Source organism: Chroicocephalus ridibundus, chromosome 19, assembly GCF_963924245.1.
Source record: "Chroicocephalus ridibundus chromosome 19, bChrRid1.1, whole genome shotgun sequence".
Classification (NCBI taxonomy): Eukaryota; Metazoa; Chordata; class Aves; order Charadriiformes; family Laridae; genus Chroicocephalus; species Chroicocephalus ridibundus.
This window is the reverse complement of record NC_086302.1, coordinates 9,154,599-9,174,059: the sequence shown is the minus strand read 5'-3', so window position 1 is coordinate 9,174,059 and position 19,461 is coordinate 9,154,599. Positions and strand designations below refer to the sequence as shown.

At 42.9% G+C, this 19,461-nt stretch overlaps 1 protein-coding gene across 2 annotated transcripts in view; it reads left to right on the top strand.

Annotated features, from left to right (window-relative positions):
* RLF (RLF zinc finger) overlaps positions 1–10,716 on the top strand; it is a 54,221-nt gene extending 43,505 nt beyond the window's left edge. For both annotated transcript variants that reach the window (XM_063355688.1, XM_063355689.1), the window contains 2 exons: positions 2,983–3,124; positions 4,952–10,716. In XM_063355688.1, the coding sequence (XP_063211758.1) occupies positions 2,983–3,124; positions 4,952–9,688 (4,879 nt within the window). In that variant the 3' untranslated portion in view covers positions 9,689–10,716. The remainder of the gene's footprint in view (positions 1–2,982; positions 3,125–4,951) is intronic.
* The last annotated feature ends 8,745 nt before the right edge of the window (positions 10,717–19,461 follow it).

Below are 19,461 nucleotides of genomic sequence, written 5' to 3'. Positions count from 1 at the left end.
CCCGGCCAAAACGGTTTACAGCTTTCTACAGGTTAATGCTTGATTAGTTTACCATATGGTCAGACAAGTACCAGTGAAGAAGTTCAACACTGGTGCTTCAGGAAGTTGTAAGACGTTAAATCTGTTCAGCTGTAACATCACTCTCAGTCTTGGGAGAAATCTGCCTCCCTTCCCTCCCATCTCCACATCTCTAGTATCTATCTGCCTGATGGCACAGTGCTAACTCTCCAACCCGGCACAAACTTCCTCGTAGTATTTGTGCACATTTGGAGACGTTAAGCTATTTCATTAGCTTAGCTCAGCTCATCCTGTAGCCTCAAGTGTGTACCTCCAAAAGAAGATTAGTAAACCATGTATATGGAATGTGAATTAGTGCTGTTGGTGTGAAGCTTCATTTCACATCTGAAGAAGAAAGCAGACTTAGGTCTTTATATGTTATTCCTCACCAAAATTGGAATATTTTGCAGTGATTGTTGCTGATAATCATAGAATAATGTGTAATGCTACATTTAAGACTGGAGGCATCTGCTGTGTTTGGAACTTTATCTAAGAAGCAGTGCCGCCCTGGGCGGTAGCTCTAAGCTAGCTGATTGCCTTAGTCTCCATGGAGTCAGGCAGTTCATCGCTACATAAAATAATGTATTCCTTAGCATTAACACAAGTGGCATTAAGTATGCTAGGCACAACTTCTAAAAACTTCTCTGTGGTTTGATGTGCTAGTAAGATATTTTCTTTTTTTCTATTTCTAAGTATTACCAGCTATCGGTCTGGAGTTTTTTCTGTTCTCTGCACTGCTTCGCATCGATTTTGAAATGGAAAATGGCCCAAATACTGAGAGTTTTCCTTACTTGCCTTTCCATGTGTGTGAAGATTATCTGAGGAACACTTGTACATCACCGTCCTTGAGGACCCCCTCCAACAACGTATTTCAGCTTTGCAGAAAGAAGGGGTGGGATGAGAAAGAGAACAGGGCAAACACTGAAAACTTTTTGCTCTGCCAAAACCTCCTAGGAATAAGGGATTATCCAGAGTGAAGCCCTTCTCTCACTATTATTCCAACTGCCAACTATGTAAATATACTGAATAGATATACGAAATGACTGATAAACTATTTTTCAGGTTTGTTTTGTTTCTGTTGTGGTGATGCTGAGTTAAAATATTTTTGCAATACTTACATATGTTCTGTGCCTTCCTTATGTAAGCTTCCCTTCGTGCAGTTCTTCATGGGGGTCATCCTGATGTTCAATTAAATTTTATATTTTGTCAGCTTCCTGGGGCTAAAGGGCAGTAGAATAAGTTGCTGATATTGTGGGTTTCTGCCTTTTTTCCTCTCTAGTTTTGTTTTAGGATTTAAAATTAAAACACCTTGAATTATACTGCTTGTATATTAGTTTCTTGTAGGCTTCTTTAGCTTCTCAGCTGTCTCTTCCTCACTATGAAAGGCTGTTAATTGCATTTCTAGGCCTTTAAACAAAAAAAAAAACTGCAAACAAACAAAAAAAACTCCAAAACTGTTACCAGTAAATACTGTCCATTTCTGTGCAATAGATGTGTCCCAGGTCATATCCATAACAAGGCCTCGTTCCCTTTCACTTGCCTTAGGGTTCAAGAGCAGGATGATCCGGGGGCTGGAGCCCCTCTGCTGTGAGAACAGGCTGGGAGAGCTGGGGGGGTTCAGCCTGGAGAAGAGAAGGCTCCGGGGAGACCTTCCAGCCCCTTCCAGTCCCTAAAGGGGCTCCAGGAAAGCTGGGGAGGGACTCTGGATCAGGGAGTGTAATGACAGGACAAGGGGTAACATTTTCAAACTGAAAGAGGGGAGATTTAGATTGGATATTAGGAAGAAATTCTTGGCTGTGAGGGTGGTGAGCCCCTGGCCCAGGTTGCCCAGAGAACCTGTGGCTGCCCCATCCCTGGAGGGGTTCAAGGCCAGGCTGGACGGGGCTTGGAGCAACCTGGGCTGGTGGGAGGTGTCCCTGCCCAGGGTAGGGGGTGGCACTGGATGATCTTTTAAGGTCCCTTCCAACCCGAACCATCCTATGATTCTAGGATACCGATAACTCAAAGGAAAAACCTTGCCAATATTCACTGTAAAGTTTGCCTAGGTGTGTTTTCTTGATTTTTGGCTCTAGTGGCTACGACTGGCCTTGCCTCTAGAAATGTATGTGTATAATTTGATGCACAGGCAGGTTAAATTAGTAAAGGTGAAGTTTGGTCTGCTACAGGAACAGAAGAAAAACTTTTTTGAAGTGATGTAAAAGATACAGCTCCTATTGCTCCGCAGCTTTTCCATTTCTGTGGCACTCATTGTGATAGTGAAGCAACACAAAGTGACAGATTTGCATCATTCAGTGGCTGTGTTACCTTGGTTATAATAAACTGCTTAACAGAACAGTTCTGTGCTCAAATTTATGAGCAGTAAAGCACATAACTGCTCAAAGACAGTAGACAAAACCCTCGGCTTGCATATCCTATATGTAACACTTTACAAAGCGTGTTCTATTAGGGGTAACTTTTAAAGCACTGAGTGGCAGTTGCATGATTTGAATGCAGGTGTCAACATCTAAGCTGCTTCCCTAGTGGGAGAGAAGCGGCTACTTCACATTATGATTCTTCTTACCAACTGTAAATTTCTGTGTGAAAAGTTAAGCTTCTGCTAGTGTTGGGGTTTTTTTTTTCTTGTCTGGAGAGGAAATCTGTGCAGCTGTAGATACCCGCATTAAGCGAGATGAATCCCATTGCCAGTGTCTTTCCACATTAAATAACGGGACATACACTGTGCTTTGATCTGGTGCTTGTTTAGGAGTAAGGCACGATAACAGTTCTCTTCAGCATCTCCCAGAGATGGAGACCGGACTGAAGTGTGTGCTATTTTTTAATAACACTTAAATTGCTGTCGCATCAAGTCTGAACTAAAGCCTGTATACTCTGGACAAATTTTGTGTATCTGAAATGTTCTTATGTTCTGCTTTCAACCCTTTGCAGGGAACTGACACTTTTCTGGAGCAAATTGCAGAGAAGAATAGATCCTTCTTTAGATTCCTTTTTGGAGAGATGTCGTCAGTTTGGCATCATCGCCAAGACACTACAGCATTTATTTTTCTTGATAAGAGTCATACAATCTGAAGTAAGTAAGCTGCATTCTGGAGTCTTTGGACATAGCCAGAACTGTTTACATGTTGTCTTAATAATTCTACTGAACTGATGTGAAATATAGCTTATTTCATTATTCATACTGTCTGATTAAATGCTAATAATTTACTAACAAAAATGCCTGAAAAATGCCTGCCATTGTAGTCTTGTGTCAGCTTGACACACTGAAGTGACCTTCAGTCAGTGTGGAATGGTTCATTTGTTACTCTGAAAATACAGTATGACAGTATTTGGCAAACAAAGCAGAGCTGTGTTTTGATCTCGTACCTGCTTAGATGTGAGGCACAGCAACAATCTTCTGCAGCATCTCTAAGAGATGGAGACTTGGCTAAAATGTCTCATAATCTTGTATTCTGAGAAAATACTTTTTCCTCAGAATGTGGGATACAGTCGCATCTGGACTTCTACCTTCTGTTCTGATGCCTGTATTTAGAAAGTTGCAGAAAGGTTCCAGAGATGCTTAACAGCAATTTTTATAAAGCCATAATCTCTGTTTGAGGAGCAATGGAAAGACTTTAAACTGATTCGTGTACCCAGGAGGCAGATACAGCATGTTCTTTGTAAACTTAACACGATTGTCTGTTTGACAGATCATAGAGAGTCCAGAGCTATAATTTGACAAAGATGAATTTCAGTAGTGATTGCACAGAGAAATGTTTGCTCTCAGTTTCTCTAAGATTGGCCTGTTCCTGCTTTTAAAGCATGCACGAATGTGCACTTTATATATAAAACGCATAATACATTGTTAACTATATGCCAGTCCTTTGTGTTTCCTGCTAAAGCATATTAAAACTTCTTCTCCTGGGGAAGTAGGTTTGGGTTTTTTTGTGGCTGTTTAGCAAATTAACACTGTGAATTAAAGAAGTAATGCATGACTTCCAGTAGCCGGTGCGCAGTGAGCGTAAGAGCTTGCAATGCTTTTAACTTGGTCTTAGTCCTTTTGGATCTTTACCATCTGAGCTGGTGTGGATGTGGTTGTGTTAGCAACATCATCTCTACACTATTCATAAACGTCTTAACTGTTACTTACCTTTACTAATAATGACTAAATAGTTACTTTGTGCATTCAGATTCTTTATACTGAAAAGTATGCTTTTAGAAGAAGGTAACTTTCAGTTTTGTCCATGTAGAATTTAGAACGTGGTATTTTTTAAAATGAGCATGTGAATAATATTTGTAGGTGTGCTGTTGATGCTATGGAGCAGCACCTCAAAGTTGCATAGACTTCTCAGAAAATATTTGGAGGTGAAATGCCAGTTATCTTCATCGAAAATCATTTCTGCTACTGTACTGCTTATGCTGCTGAAGGTTATTTTGTTTCAGTGTGTGAATTTAGATTAATTTCCTTATTACACAGTACTGCGTTTCCTGAATTAATATCCTGTGTGACTGCGGCGGGAGGATTGTACATGGAAGATTTACACCATTCTCTTTTAAGACATCTTTCTTAGTTATGATGAGAGTCACTCAATGAAGAGAGAGAGGAGTTACAAAGATGTTTTGCAGCATCTAGTGCCTGTACTAGTTCATGTAACTCCACCGCAGAGTGCACTAAATGTGAAGTGGCTCCCCCCACTTGAAAAGTAGAAGAGGTCGCCCACATAACAGAAACCACAGCATTTTAGAACATGTTCAGTGACTCGGGCACTCAGCACTTAGCCTGAATACGTTCTGAATGGGCTGTAGTCTATTGGATGCTCTCATTGACCATTTTTTTTCATAGAACAGTTCTGGAGAGAATGTACTTATCAAAGAAAATTTTTGTTTGTGGCTGTTTGTTGTTTGTTCTTCTTTTAAATAGGCAGAAGAAGCAGGACTTGCTGTGTCTGTGTTGTTATGTGTGAGAGCCCTTCAGATCAGATCAAACGGCAGCGACGAAATGAAGACATCAGTATGTAAAACAATTGCATGCCTTTTACCAGAAGACCTTGAAGTTAGAAGAGCTTGTCAGCTCACAGAATTTTTGCTTGAGCCAACTTTGAGTGGATTTAATGTGTTGGAAGAGCTCTATATGCAACCAGATCAAAAATTTGATGAAGAAAATGCACCGGTTCCAAATTCACTCCGTTGTGAGCTGCTGTTAGCTTTAAAAGCCTATTGGCCATTTGATCCTGAATTTTGGGACTGGAAGACTTTAAAGCGACATTGCCTTAAACTGTTAGGGAAAGTAGCTTCTGATTCTGAGGATGATGCAAGTTGTAATATGTCAGTGAATGAAACTGACATGTTAGAAACTTTCTTTAGTGACTGTGATGAGACGAAAGAACATAAATACTATGATGGAAAAGACACAATAAACCACCCAAAGGAAAAAGCAAGAGTGAAAAAGCCAATTGGTTCTTCAGAAAGATATCAGAGATGGCTTCAATACAAATTTTTTTGTGTACTCTGCAAGAGGGAGTGTATAGAGGCTAGAATACTGCATCATTCTAAGATGCATATGGAAGATGGTGTATATACGTGTCCTGTGTGTACAAAAAAGTTCAAGAGAAAGGAATTTTTTGTACCACATGTAATGGAACATGTTAAAATGCCACCTAGTAGAACACACAGGCCTAAAAAGAAAATAATACTGAAAAAAGAGAGATCACCACAAAAGACAACAGCACCCAGCAGCCCACCTCCAGCGTTTCAGGAAAAGTCACATCAGCCACAGCTGCCCGAAAACTTTGAAGATGACACACAAGAATATGTCACATTTAGCCAACTGGAAAATTGCCAGCTACAAGACAGGGACATCTATCCATGTCCTGGAACAGATTGTTCTAGAGTATTCAAACAGTTTAAATACTTAAGTGTGCATCTGAAAGCTGAACATCAAAACAATGATGAGAATGCAAAACACTACTTGGATATGAAAAACAGGAGAGAGAAGTGTGCTTTCTGTCGCCGACACTTCATGACATCCTTCCATTTGCGGGAGCATGAACGAGTGCACTGTGGACCTCAGCCGTACATGTGTGTGTCGATGGATTGTTATGCTAGATTTGGGTCAGTTAATGAGCTTCTCAATCACAAACAAACACATGATGATCTTCGTTATAAGTGTGAGCTAAATGGCTGTAATATTGTTTTCAGTGACTTAGGGCAACTTTACCATCACGAGGCACAGCACTTCAGAGATGCATCGTACACGTGCAGCTTCTTTGGCTGCAAAAAGTTTTACTATTCGAAAACTGAATTTCAGAATCACCTTGCAGTGCATAATATTGAAGTGTCAAATGGGGAAGTGAAGCAAACACTAAAACTTGAACAGTCAGTTTCAAAGGACAAATCCAGTTATCTTCCAGAGTCTCAGCTGCTCAAACAATCTGAAAATTCCAGTCTGAATGATAACTTGGATCCCTCAGGCTCTCAGGAAATTCCACAGATAAAGGAAGAAGCTCTCTCTGACAGTGAAGATCTAGACAGTGAAAGTAATTGCAGTCTTCATTGTGGGGACCATAGTGCAGATGCTGCCGTAAACCAAGGCCAGGTGTCTCCTCTGCTGATTGAAACAATGGCTCACAATCAGTCAGTTCCAGGTTTTCTCGTGTCCCAGGAAGGAGTCTTCCACCCAGCAGATGTGAAACAACAGTGTTCCAATGTGTCAGTTTGCCTTGATGAAAAAAAACTTTCCTGTGGTTTTGAAGGCTGCTGTTCCATACACAAAAATTCCAGAAGTATGCAAAAACACCTCCGCAGGGCCCACCCGTATAACTTTAAAGGTAAAAAAAATACGGAGATGAAAACTAAAGACTTTCTCGATCTCTTGAGTGATGCTCAGGACAGTAAATCCCCTACAGACATTAGTGCAGAGCTGGGTCATAATTCAGATACAAATGCTGACTCTCCCGAAAGCTTGTATTGTACTATAGATGCTAAAGGAAGCAATGGCCTGAAGGAAGAAACTTGTCCTTCTTCCCCAGAAACGTCTTTTTATGACAGTACTAAGGAATCAAATATTGAAGATAACATGTTGGAACTAATGTTAGGCTTGAAACACCTAAGCTTAAAAAATTCTAACATTCAGAATTCCTCAAGACACAAGCCTTTTTTGGGCTCTTTACAGCCCTATTCATCTAGGGATGCCAAGTGCCCTCAGTCAGTAGATGAAACTACCTCAAAATTCCAGCTTCAAGAGCAACAGGACAACTTACCCAGCCAGTACCTTACTCAACTGGCAGCTAAACCATTTTTCTGTGAATGCCAAGGATGTACGTGTGAGTTTGTGACCAGAGAAGCTCTTTTAATGCATTATGTTAGAAAGCATAACTATTCAAAGGAAATGGTTCTTCAATTAAATATGTTCCAGCATCGGTACTCGCCATTTAAGTGTCATATTTGCCAAAGATCGTTTACAAGAAAAACACACCTGAGAATTCACTATAGAAACAAACATCAAATTGGCTGTGAGAGGGCAGCTCACAAGGTATGTTCTAATGAAAAATTTGATCATGCAGGTTTATGTTCAGACGACGTGCATAAAAATAGCACTGTTCCAACGTCTGTCTGTGCAACCAACGCTGAGTTCGTTGAACGTTCAGACCACTCTGAACAGCTGTGTCATCCAAAAAAGGGAGACTGTAGCTCCGAGACAGATTTGGAGTCCAGTGAAGAGGCAGACAATGTAACAAGAAAAACGTCTAACATAGCTTCCATGGACAGCCATAGGGAAGAACTGGAAGCACGACAGGGAAGAGGAAGCAAAAGAACAGTTGCTAAAGGAAACCTGTGTTATATATTGCATAAGTACCACAAACCATTTCATTGTATCCATAAAAGTTGCAACTCGGCATTTACCAACCAGAAAGGTTTGATTCGCCATTATAGAACTGTTCACCAGTATAACAAGGAACAGCTCTGCTTAGAAAAAGACAAAGCAAGAACAAAAAGGGAACTTGTCAAATGTAAAAAAATATTTGCATGCAAATACAAAGAGTGTGGTAAGCGTTTTTTATGTTCTAAAGCTCTTGCTAAGCATAGTAGTGACTTCCACAATGAACACATAGAGGATCAAAAACTCCTTTCTGAAGCTGAATCGGCAAGGTTTGCTTGTAACCAACCCCATTGCCCTGCTGTATTTTATACCTTTAATAAGCTTAAACAGCATCTAATAGAAGAACATGCCAATGAAGAGAAATTAAACAAAGACTTTGAAATCCATTGTGACCTTAATGGCTGTGATCGGATTTTCACAAATTACAGTCACTACTCTCAACATGTGTATTTCCGACATAGCGAATATTACGATAGCCTCTTTGGAAATCAGAGAGAAGAGGAAGATGATAAAGATAAAAACGAACAACGTTACTTGAAAGACGGTTTTGACATAAGCAAGCAGAATGGGAAGCAGTCAAAAGAAAAATCTAAAAGAATCAGCAGAAGTAGAGAAAAGCATTTGATGAATTTCAAAACAAAAGAGGAAGCCCTACAAATGTGCAAAGAGAAGTCTAACCAGACCCAGTACCCTTGCATGGTTCAGGGATGTTTGTCTGTTGTCAAACTGGAAAGCAGTATAGTAAGGCACTATAAACGCACGCATCAGATGACCAATATGTACATAGAGCAACGCATTCAGAAACTTGTTGTTTGTGTTAAATGTGGCATCATGACCGAAAAACAGTCCTGCTCCGACACAGCTTCAGACTTGGATAAAAAAGGTGTAAAACCTGAAGAGGATAAATCAGCTAATCCTGAGAACGTGCAGGAAAGTGACAAACCTCTTGTTCCAAATACTGACTGTGATCCTAAAGATGTAAGCAACGAAGACCAAAAAAGATGTCCATCAAGTAGTGTGAGTTTTGATGCGAGTGCCTTTATGTATTCAGGCACTTTAAAATATAACCACAGTTCAAAGAACACCTGTTTTGAAGAGCATAACATCAGGGAGACAGTTACATGTAAAACTGAAGATTTTTCTGAAAATAGCGAAAGAGAGAACACCTCTTATTTCTCCAGTTTACAATTAGAGTTGCCAAGAGAGAAAGACCCAGAAGGATGTCAACATAGCGCAGTTAATCAAAACACAAAAAGAAATGTACTTTGTACTACAAAGGACAAAATCCAGAAGCCTCCAGCGTCCAAACCTTTTGATCTAAAGACATATAAACCAATGGGATTTGAGTCTTCATTTTTAAAATTTATTCAGGAAAGTGAGGGAAAAGATGACGACGACGACGATGATTTTGATGAGGTAGTAGAATGGGAGTCTCCTGAGCAGTTGCCAGTAGATAAGACCTTGCAGAAAGAGGGAGATGCTCAAGGGGATATACCAGTAAACAACTTTGTAAATGAAAAAAATGTTATCTTACCCCAGAATAATCACAGGCAGCTAACAGAAATCCAGCCCTTGTTGTCAGAATCGTCATCCGCCCCTTCTTTAGAAAATTTGAGGGCGATCTTGGACAAGGCACTAACAGACTGTGGAGACCTTGCCTTAAAACAGCTTCATTACTTAAGACCAGTAGTTGTTCTTGAAAGATCCAAGTTTTCCACGCCCCTCATAGACTTATTTCCCACAAAAAAGGCAGATGAGCTTTGTGTAGGAAGTACGTAAGTAGTTTTGCTTAGAGCAGATCGCCTCCACTACTGCTACATGGGGAGAACTTCAAATTAGAACAATAATTGTTACAGTACACACTGTTTAGGTTAGGTTAGACTGTTTAATTCCATGAATGTATAATAGCTGTCAAAAGTATTGGCCAAGTTAATTTAGCTCCCCAGTTTTTTTCAATGGACTATGCTGATTTTGGTGCTATTTAACACATCAGAATGCTGGGGGCTTCCTCTCGAGGGGTAAATGTGCATGATTGTATATGGAAGAAGTACTAGGGTACCAGGGTTTGGGGGGCGATGGAGTTATTACTTGACTTGAATGTGCACCCTAGGGTGCTTTGTGTAACATATTGTACACTACAGCATCTTATATTTTTTGAGTTATGAGTTTCAATAAATTACAGTTTTTTCACCCATTTGTTTACTTTACAGTAAATCTTTAACGTGGTTTACTTGTAATTGAATTTGGGACCATTCTGACTGCATTGGACAATGTTGCCTAAGTTTTATGCATTTGTAGATAACTTATCAGACAGAAACAATATAGATACAGAAAAGTAAAGTATTGCATTTTATTTTATAATATTCTCTGTGCTTTTTTCAGACTTGAAAGCATTATAATTAGTACAGGCAGAAAGCACTTGCCACTTAGAGATGAAAGTCCTAGTTACTTTTCCCTTTAAAGGAAGAAGATGCTTCTGAGAATGTATGGTACAACGCAAGCGTTTGAAGAGCGGTGCCGGACTGCCAAGAGTTGTGTGACATGAAATTATCAGTGCACATTTTGGGTTCCCTAGTTAGCTTTTTGGATAATTAATAAAACCTAGCTGGAAGATTCACCAGAGGAGCAATCTAATGTTTCAAGGTCTGTTTCCTGTTCTTCTGTGTCTGTTGGCTGGGTGCAGGAATGAAGAACGCTATCTAAAACAATATCTGGAGAACTGTTATGACCAAAACTAGTCAAAAATGGCATCTTCATACTACACTGTTACTTGGGCATCCTTAAAATAAAAGTTAGATTAAAAGTCATACACCAAGCAGGAGAAGTGTAGTTTATTGCATATCTTTCCCTGTAATTTCCTTTCTCTAAACTATAAACTTCTTGTAATGAAGGGAACGTGGTGCATGAATCTCTTCTCACTAGCTTTTAAAAATGGAAGTGAGACAGGGTCAAAAGGTTAAATACTGCAACAGGGTCAGACACCTGAAGTGTGTTCCAGAGTGTTTCTTGTCTCTTTAGAAAAGAAAAAAAAAAAAAAAATCTACCTTTTGATGTTGAGCTTGTGTCATGTTTGAACGTACTTGAATCTTCAGGATCTCAAAACAGGGAAAGAGATTAACTGCAAACTTAATAAAGATGCGCTGGCTGTTGCAGGTGATGTGCCTAGAGAGGTACCAGTACGGTACTGGGTTCTTTGAGCATCCCCCAAAGCAATCTGTCCACTTCAGTGCTAGAGAAAGAAAACAGGTCAGCAAGAATAGTAAATGCATTGAGGTTTTGAGTCTTCAGTTTTGGGTCAAGCAGCTGTGTTTCCAGTAGATAACCAGAACTTCAAATATGACAGAATTAAAGAATTTAAGCATTTAAAATACTTACTTTGAGAGAAATTAGATGAGAATGCAGGAATGAAATGAGATGGAGAAAGTGTACATACGCCACAGGCCAGAGGGGTGGTGACACAAAGGCAGTGTGCACGCTTTTGCTTTGTGTAGTCCTAAAAATGTACCAGATCTTTTAAAAAGAGTTCTGATGTTGCTTCCTACAACTTAAAATGTTGTGAGTACAGTCGGGAAAATGGAGATGATAAAAGGCAAGACTGATGCTTAATGTGGTGATAAATTAGCTGGGTCATGAGACAAGTAAAGAACTTTCTACATGGGGAACAGCAAAGAGAAATAGATTCCACCAGAGCGAGAATCTGCAAGCTTAAAAGGTAGGAGAGGATTTTGTGGTGACTCCTTAGGCCACCTGAGGCCCGTTTGAAGGTAACAGATCTGTATGTTCCTGAGACAGTTGCATCATGTCTGATCCTGACAGCCACTTCCATCCATGAGCACACGCGGACGGAAGTCTACGCTGTGCAAGGACCTGAAGTTGCCTTGCGTCCTCAGGGGACGACTCGGTTTTCGTAAGAAGTTTGAAAGGTAATACTCCTACGTGCTCACAGAAACCAGAAGAAAATTTTAAAATTAAAAATGGGATTTATTTCCAAGGCGCTGCTTTATGATGTAGATGCAGCTCTTGATAAATATGGTATTTAAGGTAGTATGTGGCAAATAATGCAATCTTACAGATATTTTTTTTTTAATAGTAGTTTTGGAATAGTCGCAATGCCCTTGCAAACCTGAAGGCGTTTAAACACAGACTTTTTGCTTTCCACTTGCAGTGGTTTAGTTGACAGGTGGAAATCTGTTTAGCTGGGGTAACAGTTCAGTGTGATCTTTTTACCTACGTACACAGGAAAAACTTCTCTGAGAAGTTTGCGTTTATTCTTTTACGTCATTCGCTACACCTTCCTCTCATGAAAACCTGAGGTTCTCGGAGAATAATGACATTACTCTTTTTAGAAATGCTGCAAATGGTTCGGCTCCGACTGCAGATCTGAGCTTCTTCCCCCCATTGCCCGTTGCATGTTTTGCACCTATTGTAACCTGAAGCTGGATAAGATTTCACTTTTAACTCCCCGGTCACATTTTTCTCTTTCTTTTTACGCTTGACCGATACTCAAGTTTGATTGTACTTGAAACTTTCTTCAAGTTGTTTTCTTTCTTTTCTGTTGTTGCCTCTTGGGGTCAACGCTGGTAACTCCTGCTCAATAGGAAGCCATGGTCACAGATTCCCAGTGAACAACCTCACGGAGTTTGTGAATTAATTCTTTTTATAATGAAGAAGACTCTGGGACGACAGAAGTTTTCCAGAAATAAGGAAAAAAAAGAGTTTCTGCCTGGCATGCGTGAAGCTTTTCTGTGTAGAAGATTAAAACTTGGCAAAAGTTTGCCTAAGACTGCTGGATAAATTGTCGCGTGAACGAAGGCTTATTGCAAGTGTCCGTCTTCTCTGATGTAACTCACGGCACGTCTCTCCCGGGTCTGGCATGAACGGGGGAATGGGTTCACTTCTAACTCGCCGTTAGAGCAGCAGTTCCAAGTGCAGGTTGTTTGGAGGTACCGTGTGTCCTTGTAGTGTGATGGACGAACAAAACAAAACCTACAGTGGCAGAGCCGCGCCTCCCCCTTTGGAGCGTAGCATCTTCCTTCTGCCAAGCTCCTACATTGTGGATAATTTTAAAACTATAACTCTGAACGAGTTTGTATATTTGTAATTTTTTGTATACTGTTCATATAAGCTCTGCTGCAAACTTGCCACCAAAGAACTCTATAAAGTGATACAAAATTATACAATCCCGCTGTGTTTAAGTTGTGTCTTAAAGTTCTTCAGTGTTCAGCTTTCCTATTAAAAAAATTGATCCTAGCACTCGTATAAACAAATTTGCATATTAAGCTTGAATTTTGTGACAGTTGTAACTGTGTAATCCAATGGAACAGTCGTGTGAAGCTTTGAGTTCCTTGAAGGTATTCAGCTCTTCCCAAAGAAGAGTTCCTGCCCGTGTGTGAGTTACCGCCACCAGGCGCAGGGCAGGCGTTTACAGACGCATCTCTCGAGTGTTCTGTAGATCCTGTTGAGTCGGCTGCTGCTGTTGCTTAAATTACCACCCTTTCCATAGGCTGAATGTAACGCCAGACGAGATAAAGAGGCAGATGTCATTTCTGTCTGCCAGGTAGGGAGACGGGTCCTGTGACGTTCTTCAGTCTAGAGCTGCCTTAGGAAGTGGAGAGTGGCTTTTCCTCAGTGGTTGTACACAGGCGCCTTACAGGCGTTGTCATCTGGTGATGCGGCATCCTGAGCTCTACTGGGGTTTTTAATACTGCGCTCTCAACTTGTATTCATATTTCTGGTGAACGATACCAGTGTTGCATGGTTCCATCAGCTAATTCTAGAAATAATGTCTTCTCCATTTCAGATACTGACAGTGTGTTTCAGTTTTTGAACTCCACTTCTTTATCATCTACAAAAAGGAAGCACCATCTCTGCTAGGTGATAGATGTTACACCATCAAAACCATACAGCTTGATCCACATCCTGGTTTCTTTTGTTTATATTATCTTGCTAATGGCCTGGCACTAGTGGGGAGGAAGGCCACAAAAGGGGCAAAGGTCTGAAGTTACGAGTTTTTCTGTCTGTGTCTGTTTCATCTCATTGAGTAGGCTCAGTTTTCCTTCCAAGTGCTGCTGCGACTTGTCTTGCAGTGAAGATGTGACATTTCCAGCTTCTTGCTTTCACACATATGGAAGAAACATTTTGTTCTCCAGTAAAGGAACGCTATCAGGTTGACTTCCTAAAAAAGGATTCTTGAAGATACCTGAGAAAACGTAGGTGCGAGTTCATAATCGTTGAATCACAGAATGGTTTGGGTTGGACGGGACCTTAAAGGTCGTCCAGTGCCACCCCCTGCCCTGGGCAGGGACACCTCCCACCAGCCCAGGTTGCTCCAAGCCCCGTCCAACCTGGCCTTGAACCCCCCCAGGGATGGGGCAGCCACAGGTTCTCTGGGCAACCTGGGCCAGGGGCTCACCACCCTCACAGCAAAGAATTTCTTCCTAATATCCAATCTAAATCTCCCCTCTTTCAGTTTAAAACCCTTCCCCCTCGTCCCATGGCTCCCCTCCCTGCTCCAGAGTCCCTCCCCAGCTTTCTTGGAGCCCCTTTAGGGACTGGAAGGGGCTGGAAGGTCTCTGCAGAGCCTTCTCTTCCCCAGGCTGAACCCCCCCAGCTCTCTCAGCCTGTCCTCACAGCAGAGGGGCTCCAGCCCCTGGATCATCTTCGTGGCCTCCTCCTGTCCACATGTCCTTCCTGTGCTGAGGGCTCCAGAGCTGGACACAGCGCTCCAGGTGGGGTCTCAGAGAGCGGAGCAGAGGGGCAGAATCCCCCCCTTGCCCTGCTGCCCACGCTGATGGGGATGCAGCCCAGGGTATGGTTGGATTTCTGTGTCATTGCTGGCTCATGTTGAGCTTCTCAATAATCATGGCACGTTGCTCCCATTTTTTAAATCACTGTCTTCCAGTGTATGGATTTTATAGGAAAACAACATGTTTGTTGTTGTGCATGCCTAAATTCCCCAAGGCTGTGGCTGCCCTGTCATGTTCCTGTGGATAGTAAAAAAACTGAATGCCGTTACAAGGAGAGACCTTCTAGGCTGACTTCTGTACTTCTGGTGGGGCCCTCAGCAGAGACAACACTTCTCTGTTTTCACTTGCCTGTTGTTTTCTGGCTGTCTTTGTTCATGCAAGATCTTTGAATGTTATGATCCCGATAAAGCCTTCTGACACTATTTCACGAATTCTGCATCTTGGCTGCAGTGAATTATTTGAGGGAAATTGAATTTCCAGTTAAGTCTGAGCATGTCTTGTCAAGAATGGTTACGGCAGAGAATGGGGGAGGCTTAAATGAAACCACCTCACCTTTGTCTGGCCCTGCCAGGTGCAAAACCTGTTCTCCTCCCTCTCCCCTAAAGTTTACAGCTGGTGCCCTTGAGCCCTTCAGTTCTCCTGGCTCCCCACAGGAACATTCCCCCAGTTTTTTTCTCTATGCCTACATGAGCTTGAAGGGGGTAAGGGTGTGATAAGAGCTGTTGCTCTTCCCCGAATGTCTTTTAAGATTTATGAGTATAGGGAAGGAAGTAGGTGAGGGATGAGTCAGGATGCAGTCTGGTGCTGGGGAGGGATCTGGCTTGGCCGGCTTCCATGGATTGCTGGAGCTTCCTCTAGGAAAGGAGACAAGCGACAGCCAGTAACAGCTTGCCCAGAGGAGCGCTGCCTTGTCTTAGGTGGCAGTTGGCAGGGATAGTATTTCTTCTGGGGGGACCTACCTTCTTACAGAAAAGATAAGGTGGTTTTTAATTGATTTGGCGGGTCATTCTGCTAAATAGTTACAAATGGTAACTGACAGAAAATGAGAAAATTAAGTTGGGATCATTTTATTAAAAGTCAATTAAAAATCCACAGGCAAGTTCTGTTATACTTTAGACTGGTAGAAATAAGATGAATGACTGATACTAAAATGCTTTCTCAAGAATTGGCTAAAAAGGAGCATTCATTAATGCTCCTCTTATTTCATCTCTATCAAGTTACACGTTCATGCTCGGCGTGGTACGCATGGCCCCGGTGCTGCTGTGGCAAGCTCTGGGGATTTCAGCAGCACCTGTGCTGTCTGCACTTAACGTTAGAGATACCAAACACGAAGAGGTTGTTTTGACTCGGAATGAATATTGATTCCTTGCAACTTTGTATTTCCCAGAACATTTTGGGTTTATTCTGGTTCAGAAAGGAGGGGACCTGCTTGCCGTCAGAATGAACGGGTTTAGGCAAAACCCGTGACAAGCAAGGCTTGAAGTGTTTTAACATGGTTGAGTTCTTTGGTCCTTGCTACAAAACAATGTAAGTGTGTGGGCACCGTAAGCGGGAGGGAGAGAAGGGGATTGGTGCTCTGCTTTTGGTGGCAGTGCTGGTGCAAGTCAGCTTCAAATGCTCATTGAGACGAGCAAGGCAGTAAACGTCTCATTGCCACCGAAAGGAGCCTCTGCTTCTCCTGGTCCCAGCTGTGATCTGCTGTTTCCTTTGTGCCAGCTCTGGCGCTTCTGTGAATTTATTTAACTCCTTGAAACATTAGAAAACAAACCCAGCAACAGTAACGTACAATTGAGGACACATTACAGCGCAAGGAAGTAGGGCTGCAGCTCACAGTCACAAGTTATTAATGCTGTTGAGGCTACAGTTAACGTGAGAGATTTGTATCCCGTTTGGACGCCCGTGCGTCCTTGCCCAGGCCTGTATCACGGCATCTCTCATCGCCTCAGTTTCCCAAACTCCCTACCCCAGTCCTCTAGGCAGGCTTTCCCTCTTCTGCACTCTGATCTCTGCACTCCTATTTTCTTCCTGTGCTATAATCGATCTTGTCTTCCTTTTCACAAGTAAACTCCGGTGTCATCTCCTTACCCACGAGCACGGCGGGTGTGAGCACGCTGCTTGCTCAGTGAGAACGGAATTGCCAAAAGATAACAGCTCAGACTCTGGAGTCACGGCCTTCCTGATGTGAACGTGCCTGGCTGCGCTCTGCAGGGGTCCCCTCTAGCCCAGTCCCTTCCACTGTAAGCTGTTGTGGTCCTTCACCGAGTGCATTACTGCTGTGCACCACGTTACTCCTGTCTCAGCTCTGCTCCAGGGACGGTCGGTAGCAGTCGCTTCTCTCTGTGGCAGATCTCTCTCTGGTGGCTTGACCGGGAGGGCCTATTCACCTTTAATTCTTCCCTGGTTTTAAAAAGAAAAGAACCCATGTTCTGGGAGTTCCCCTCCAGCAGTATCAGGGCAGGGGGTTGGAACTAGATGATCGTTAAGGTCCCTTCCAACCCGAGCCATTCTGTGATTCTGTGATCTGCCTGTCTGCGATAGGGAGTCCCAGAGCAAGCATCCAAACAAATGACTTTATGAGATGTGTGTTGTGCCAGCCTGCTTTATTTTAGAAAGGACTTAACAGAGCTTACTCTAGTAGAATTGGAGTGTGTGAGCCGGCACAGGCAGGATGCAGGAACAACCACAAAACCACAGGTTAAATGCAAGGAGTACATTTATTTTCACTGACTCCCCAGGCAGGGGATCCCCGAAGCAGCGCCTGGGCAGAGGCACAGTGGGGACGCAGGCACCGCGGAGCCCAGTCCCTGCCAGAGGATCCCTGAACCCACTGTTCTTGCCTGTTTATCAGGGATTCACGCAGGCGGAATTTACCACTGCATCCTGATCTCTCCCACAGCAGGGCGGGAATCTCAAGCGTGTTCGATAAGGTGCCTCTAAGTCTATCACAAGCCTATGGTACCTAGGCACAGGTGTTCTACTTGTCAAGCACACAAGACTAAACAGTGATTAGTATGATATATGTGGGGTTTTTATACACCCCAGCTGCAAGTAGCTTGAGTGTGTTTACAATCCTCCTTGCCGATCTTCCGTTATTTTCCCACCGTATTAATTTTTGCACTTTAAACATCTCATGTACAGACTGCAGTACCCGGGGAATGAAAAGTCTGGTGGATGAAGAAAAACTAACGGCCCTTGGACCAGTCAGCAAATGCAGCCCAAGGAGGAATGTGTCTCCTGTCTTCCCCTCAAGTAACATAGAGAAGCTGCGTGAGCCTACAGACGGCACTGCACAGAGCAAATCAACAGGAACGCTGTGCTGGAAATCAGGAAAAAAAAAGTTGCAAATTATTAGAGCGGTTCTGGAAGATCGTTTCTGCAGAAGCAGTGAGGAAAGAGACCTCTTTGAGCTTGTGAAAGGACAGAGCAGAGATGACTGGCCTCAGTAGCAAAAATTGCATCCATCCAATAATAAAGGAAGGCCCTTCAAGCTGTATGCTAACAACAGAGAGAAGCTGTGTGACAGTCGGGAGTTCACTCTTTTGCATTTCAGGCCACTGAGAAACTCCCTGCTTATGCAAGCAGGCCTTCTGCTGAAGTTCTTAGTTTTACTGGAGAGCGGGGAGGGCAGGGAGGAGTGTGAACAGAGGAGCAGCAACACTGTGTTTGGGTAAGGGAATTCAGCTCTAGCATGTAAGTTCTTGTGCAACACTGGGAAGAATGGCAGATGTAAACGGATGCAGACAAGGATTGCTGAGTCGCAGCAGCAGGAACTAGCAGAAACTATCAAATAGCAACGACTGGTGGAAAATTTCCTAATGTTATCAGATGGAGCCAGCTGAACAGTATTTGGGAGGGGTGGAGTTGGAGATAGGGCAGGATTTCAGATCCATGTGGGGTAAACAACACAGCATGAAGAAGGTATTTTGATTCCATAGGATCTGAAATCGGAGACAACAATGAAATGTATATAGCTTCCTATCAATTTCAGCGCAAGATATGCTAGTGTTAGAATAATACCCAGAAAACACTGAGTGGAAAAAGGGATTCCAGATTTATAGTTATAGGAGGAGCAAAACTAGGCAAAGATGAAACCGTACAACTACTGTACACCTCTCGTCTGTAATGAGCACAAGTGTCAGTAGTGCCCAGGAGTCCTCTGGAGCACTGCAAGGTGAGTGCTGCTAGACACCACGGACGGTAGGATGAGCTTTCCCTTGAGCCTTGTGCCTCCTCCTTCAGAAGGGAGGCCCTTGTGTCATGTTCCTGCAGAACATACACCGCGCTCCGCTCACTGAACTCAGCTCTCTCTAGTTATAATGACCCTGCTTTTCCCCAGCCTGTTTCCTTCGAGTTGCCAAGGTTATAGCAGGTCACCTGCTGGACTGTAAGAAAACTGTATTAATTAACTTGATGAATGCCTGTGCCCTGATGCCAGGCCCAGAAGAAGTGCAATTCCAATAATGTTTGCAGCCAATAATGTGCCCCTCCTGTTGTGCAGAGTGGGGCCTGTCACACTCTTCTGCCCAAGCATTGACACCTCTGCACCCTACAGAACTGGTGCCCAATGCTGCTCCTGGGTGCAGGCTCCAAGATCCTTGTGAAGGTGATCTCAGTGACCTAGCTCTGTGCCAGGCAATGTGATCCCTCCTGACCAGACCTAGGTGATCCCAGGTTGGAGCATCTTGGACAGCTGTTTCACAATTTGCTTCCCGTAGTACATAGTGCCAGTCCCTTCTTTGCCTTGTAGCAAAGACATTTCATGGCAAGAGACGACAGCTACCGCCCAGGGAAACTGCGGGGGTTTGC